This window comes from Electrophorus electricus, chromosome 5 (assembly GCF_041902795.1).
Source record: "Electrophorus electricus isolate QZ-2024a chromosome 5, ASM4190279v1, whole genome shotgun sequence".
In the NCBI taxonomy this organism is placed as follows: domain Eukaryota; kingdom Metazoa; phylum Chordata; class Actinopteri; order Gymnotiformes; family Gymnotidae; genus Electrophorus; species Electrophorus electricus.
In genome coordinates, this window is record NC_137501.1 from 23,461,601 (window position 1) to 23,467,946 (window position 6,346).

Consider the following 6,346-nt stretch of genomic DNA (forward strand, 5'->3'; position numbering starts at 1 on the left):
ACCTGTTCAAATAAACATAGCTTGAAACATAAAGCATTTTTAACAATCTAGTTAAAAAAGTAACGCTTCCCCTTGTCTGTTGGATGTACCCAAACTTTCAACATATTTACATGTACTGTCATGTTTGTTGCATCCATGCAAGCAGATGTTTTCTTTCCCCTCTTTGAAAATCTAAATTAACTATGAGGCAGACTTCTTATTGTAATTTGTTTCAGAACTGGACTGCAAGCATAAGAAAGTGTTTACAACAATGTCAGAGGATGCTGGTTTATGGTCAAATAAAAGGACAGTGTAACTAGCCATATCCACATATCATGTTGGGTTCAGTCTCCATTCCGAGAAGGACACAGCACTGCTCAGTTTAGTGTTCCCTGCTCCAATGCTCAACTCAGCCAAATAAGGTGTTAATAATTTGCATTAGTGGGATATGACACTAAACTTTGTGGTACCATGATCCCCCAGGACTCTATCTGAACACATTTTAGAGAAATAGAGAAAAAGGTTTGGTTCTACAGCAGGTTTTCTCTTTACCAACTAATGAATAATAATTCTGGACAGGCCAGTCTCTTTCCAGATCAGCACTTATATCCTCTGGTTCTCAATACATCCTCAGATGGGGCATGGGATGAATATGGGGCAGAAATAGATGATTTTTTTTAAAGGGGATAGAGGTGGTTAATGAAACTGTGGCCAAGTGATGAGGAGTGAAGATTCAGTTGCTAAGCAACAATTCTGTTGCCGTCTCTACATCCCATGACTTTGAAGACAAAGCTACTATTACTGCGTTCTGTGTTGAAAAGAAAGAGAAAAAAAAGTCATATTAAAAACTATATGCAAATTCCAAGGAACATTCAAGTTCCCATCAGGTATTAAAACAGCTGTACAGCCACCCCAGGATTTGCTTTGCATTTACACTGTTTGGCTGGACTCCGTAAAAGAGCAGACCAATATCACCTTTTTCCAAAATAGAATGCACAAACAGGCTAGCAGGCCATTAACAATCAAGGTCTGGTGGTGACACTGTATTTAATAAACAACAGTTATATGCCTATTAACTACCTGCTTAGTTCTACCCTAAAACCACAGAGCAAAGTCTTAACTGTTCGAAGATTAAGGATGGTTTTAACCAGTTTAAATCATTGCTCAATGGACCTTTCAAACCAGCAATTTTATATCATTCTATCCAAGCTGCTTTTCAGTTTTCATTTTGGTTTTGGTTTTTAATGTTTATTAAAAAAAATTTAAAAAGTAAAAAATATAGATTTCTTCTACTAAACCAAGGTAAAATGTAGTCCTGGAAACATGGAGCTTGAAATTTCTTATGACTAGCATGTATATTTTCATCTAACAGGCACAGAGTATGTGTGTGACTGAGGCGTAAAAATGGCCCTTCTTGATACAGCAATTCCTGACTCAGGCTTTACAATTACACCAACACCCCCAAAAAGTTAATATCTTGCTAGCTAAATTAATATTACTGATTCTTATGATCCTTTTACCTTTAGAATGAACTTCCCTTACTAGAATCACTTGTTGAGTCAAACAAATTTTCATTATAAATAGCTGTGTGGACTAGTGTTTCTCTTGCTGGTTATGGTACTTACTTTGTCGAAGCCCATGGCACAGAGTTTGTCTATTTTGCGTGTGTATTCAGGACTAGAGACAGGAGCACCAGCGTACACGTGTGACCACAGTCGAGCAGTCTGTTTGAACATCTCTGGATTCTGTTTATACTGAACAAACCAAAGTACAGAGAAACAAAATATAAATGCCCAGATCCTAAAGCTTCAGACCTAAGAATAAACATTAAGCATGTAGATTCATTTTCTTTTACTTTTTTGTGGCTTCACACACAAACACATTTCTCTAACACTGAAGCTAGACAGAAGTGCTTGAGGCCAAACAAAGTAATTTCTAGACATATCTTTTCCCCAACACATACATGTACACCTGACTATTGCATCTTAACATACACCCAGAAATTAATAAAAAGTCCCTTGCACACATTTCACTCACCTGATTGGCTACTACAGCATCCTGTGGGTCATCTGGCTCAGCTGCAGCTAATAAAGCCTGCAGTGAGAGCAAAACTGTGCGCAGGGTCATTGCTGCAGCCCTACACAAAGTGAATGAGTATGTGAGCTTTACTGTAGTTCAGGAAATCACAGCATTTACTGCCTGTTGGTGTACTTTTAAGCATGGAACCATAATTTGCACAGTTGCTGATTTATGTAGCATTAGCATAATTGCAGGTTAGATGACAAATTGTTTAAAAAATGTAGAATAGGAATACAAAAAGACAAAATTGAAAATGGAATTCAGAGGAACAGGAGGTGGGAAATTCTGGGGTCACTGGTGCATTCTGTTGTCTCCTAAATGAAAAGTGCAAAGTGTGTGCTTCCAGTGAAGCACAGGGCAGTTTGTGAAAACACTGTGGAATCAGTGTTAAGTGGTACTCATGTAACTTCTTTATAATAATGCACAGTAGGAACACAACTTGACTTAAAATTGTGGACCTCTCATTCATGCATACATTGTTAATGCAGTCAGCAGGTGCTCACCACTGGTCTTTGAGAATGTCCAAGCATATTGCCCCAGTAACTGAACTTATGTTAGGATGCCATATTTTCGTAATGAATCGCACCTGACAGGATTTAAAGAAAAGAATGAGTTATTACACTGATGCAGTGAATGGCTCAGAAATTCCATTTATGTTACATACAGTAGCAAGGGAGAGTAAGCTGCTACCTTAGGTGGATTGAAAGGATACGTCTCTGGAATCTTTATTTCTAATTGATACCTGCCCCCTTAAGTACATCAAAATGAGGGAACAGAGAATAAGAATCATTGTTAGGTGTTTAGGAAACTTACAATCCCATACAATAGAGACTGGTCAGAAATGTGGAAAGAAGGATGCACTGTCAGAGAGAAATGTGGAAAGAAGGATGCATTGTAGGAATGCGCCTACCCTCATATGGTGTGTCTGGAGGCCCTGCTATCTCCCCTTTTAATTCTGTGAAGTTTTCATCCACCAGGTCCACCTTTATCTGATTTTTACTCGTCTGGTTAGCAGAAGTATTTTCAGTGTGAAGGAAAGAGCAGAGAGAGATATGCTTGTTGATAAGCGAAACAGAATGAAATTTAAGTTTGCAGTGGCTGAGCTCTGTGATACATTTCACTATTCACTTCACTGCTGCTCTAATACTTGTAACTAAGGCATGTTTTATGTTGACATTGTTATTCTAGTCTACAAACTAAATTGTCAGTACAGCTGTTACCCAATACGTCTGTGGCACATAGGTCATTGGGTGTGTGTGTATGTATGTATGTATGTATGTATATATATATATATATATATATATATATATATATATATATATATATATATATATATATATATATATATATATACACACACACACACACACACACACACATACACACACACAGCTAACTCTGAACCAAGACAAAGAGTCTGGCCTCTACTGTACAAATGACGATGTACTGTTATTATTGAAACGGTAGCTTAGCAGGCTAGCTAGCTATCTGATTTAGCTGAAACAAGTAAGATCAGTGGTTTAATGCTGTTTTAATACAGCATTAAAACAGCATGTATAATACATTCAAATGATGCATCAGAGGCATCAAGCTACACCTAAACTTACAGGACGTTAGAGTAGAACGGCAATGGGCTTAAAGTTCAACAAATAATGTTTTCGTGACTTCTTTGTCATGTGATAGCATGGGTGGTTATATTTTGACAGACATCTATTCTAGCTAGCTAGCCAAATAGCTAACAAACGCACCCTTGTCAAACTAGCTAGCTAAGCTAGCTCTAAACCATAGCTAGGACAACTAGCTAGCTCATAGTCAGTCAGCCAAATGTAATGTCTGCCTACGCGCTACCTAGTGTTAACTCTTTTATAGCTAACACCCTGACTTTTCTTAAAACGCAGTTTGGAGAATATACGTCCGATACAGCTCTAGGATATTCTTCTTGGACCTGGCGACTACCCCCTCTTAGCTGGACAGCTAGCGTTTGCTACAGTTTATTGATTAGGACTGAGCAACTAGCTAGTTAGCGAAGGTGGCTAAGAGCGGCTGACTGCCAACATACGAAATAGTTGTTATTTCAGGTTTGACAGAGCAAATAGAGGACAACAACATATTGCAAACCTCTTCGCTTTTCAGTACTTCTTTGAACTCCCGTTTGATCCTTTGTACTGCGATGTTTGCCATGTCTACGTCCTATCACGTCTTCCGCTGTTTTCGCAGCTAGTTTGGTCGGGCCTCCAGTCCGCAAAGCCTGTACCAACACAGCTCTGCGCTCGGATTCCCCCCGTCTCACACTCCACTTCTGTTAACGTTAGTCCTTTTCTTTCACTAAAGCAGTACCCCTTCTTCCTAACAAATGGCGAGGCCCACGCACGCCCAACAATGACAATCTGGAAAATAACCACGGCCCTCAAACAGAACTTGAATTTTTTGTTTGTGCGCTATTGAATTTGGGTTGTAATATATGTACTCGACAGATGCAGAAACGTTTCGGTCTTCTGTAAGTAGTCAAATTGCACGCCACAGTTCAGATACTGTCATGTGATACCCCAGATTGGATACAGTCGTTAACTTTCACTCCTTGTAGCTGTAGGGTAACGTTATTTGGTAGAGCGTTTAGGCTGAATTAATATTTTTTATAAGTAATACAAAGAATTGGGGTCATTTTATGTATATAATTAGTCTTTAAAATTAAACTGCATGGACCAAAAACCTTTAGATTGCATATACCAAAAGCAATATTGTATAAGTAGTTGCATATTAACATAGTGTGTAGTTCATCACTTTTGGTTTTATTTTTTTTAATGTAATTACCTAGTTTGTATTTCATGCAGCAACAGACTGTAATATTACTAATATAAAAAAAACAATATTGTTGTAACCCAAACTACAACTAGTTTCCAAGTACTCACAATAATGACTGAGTTAAATTGCAAGGTCATCGGAAAGATGTTTATACTGTATCAATAACATTGTAATATCTCAGAAGTTCACCTATTAGTTCTAAATGAAATGTTACATTGGTGTGTAGTAACATAAGTAAACCAAGTGCAATATTTCTATCTTACGAAAGCAATGCACAGTGCATTTTAGGTTATTTTTATTTATTTGTTTACTTATTTATTTTTATGTTTACATTTTTCTCAGGTAATGTGTCTTAAAATGATGTATACTTTGTATATAACTTCTTACAGATTTTAAAATATTATTATTCATATATTTCTCAAGTGTATGTAAGATGATATCTTGTGCCATTACATGGTGTCACAATAGGGGATGAATTTCAAAATCCCCTGCTCTAAATGTCTGTTAATGTGAAGTGAGTAAAACATTACCCAATTTTCAAAAGGCATTAAGTTAAAGATGACACATTGACACATTTGAGTAAGATGACATTATTTCCATCTTTTGCACTTACAAAATAACATGAAAGGAAATGGGCCCAATGCAAAAGTTTAGCAAAACTAAAACTTTTGTGAAGGAAAACAAGGAACGTCCTCACAATGCACAGAGGGTTTCATCCCAAATCCAGCACTCTGAGACTTTACACTAAGCAGAAGGAGGGGGTCGAAGACTAGTGAGTGTCGGAACCACACTTGATGATGAAACGACCAAGATCCAGGAGTACACCAGGATGATGGCCCCAAGTGATGAAGTGCTTACTGAGGACCTCAGACAGTAGAAACCTGAGGAAGATGGAAAAAAGGAAAAGCAGGAACCATCATGGGAGGATAGACCACTGCACAATGTGTACCATAGGCAAACAGTGTAAGTGGCTGATATGGAGAAATCCAACCAATGGCTGGAAAAGGCTGGATTGAAAGACAGCACAGAAGCACTAATCATGGCAGCACAGGAACAAGCTCTGAATACAAGATCAGTAGAGGCTGGGATGTACCACACGAGGCAGGACCCCAGATGCAGGCTACGCAAAGATGCTCCTGAGACAATCCAGCACAACAGCGGTTCCTGAGTCAATGGAAGCACTAGGGACCATGAATTTCAAACTGGGAGAAAGGCTCCAGCCAATCCTGGGAACAACATCTGAGATCTCCATCCAGAAGTGGGAAAGTGGGAGATATATATATATATATATATATATATATATATATATATATATATATATATATATTATATATATATATATATATATAAAAATCTTTATATATATATATATATATATATATATATATATATATATATATATATATATATATATATATATATATATATATATATATAATATATATATATATATATATCTCTCTCTCCCACTTTCCCACTTTTGGAT

At 37.3% G+C, this 6,346-nt stretch overlaps 1 protein-coding gene across 2 annotated transcripts; it reads right to left on the reverse strand.

Moving 5' to 3' along the window:
- Positions 1–296: 296 nt before the first annotated feature.
- ube2kb (ubiquitin-conjugating enzyme E2Kb (UBC1 homolog, yeast)) lies at positions 297–4,595 on the reverse strand. Of its 2 annotated transcripts, XM_035529681.2 has the most exons (7): positions 4,177–4,595; positions 2,969–3,062; positions 2,749–2,807; positions 2,562–2,644; positions 2,017–2,116; positions 1,605–1,733; positions 297–787 (listed from the first exon to the last, which is right to left on the reverse strand). In XM_035529681.2, the coding sequence occupies exons 1-7, from the start codon at positions 4,237–4,239 to the stop codon at positions 713–715; spliced, it is 603 nt and encodes a 200-aa protein (XP_035385574.1). In that variant the 5' UTR covers positions 4,240–4,595; the 3' UTR covers positions 297–712. The 2 variants fall into 2 exon arrangements, with proteins under 2 accessions (XP_035385574.1, XP_081570569.1); XM_081714443.1 differs by lacking the exon at positions 2,749–2,807 and having other exon boundaries at positions 4,177–4,231.
- Positions 4,596–6,346: the final 1,751 nt, after the last annotated feature.

Bases quoted from the DNA above. Each gene is read 5' to 3' on its own strand.
- ube2kb (XM_035529681.2), bottom strand. From the start codon at position 4,239: ATGGCAAACATCGCAGTACAAAGGATCAAACGGGAGTTCAAAGAAGTA. The intron at 2,808-2,968 runs GTAGGCGCATTC...GATGTACTTAAG, and splicing joins TCCAGACACACCATATGAGG to GGGGCAGGTATCAATTAGAA. The intron at 1,734-2,016 runs GTGAGTGAAATG...TGGTTTGTTCAG, and splicing joins ATGCTGTAGTAGCCAATCAG to TATAAACAGAATCCAGAGAT.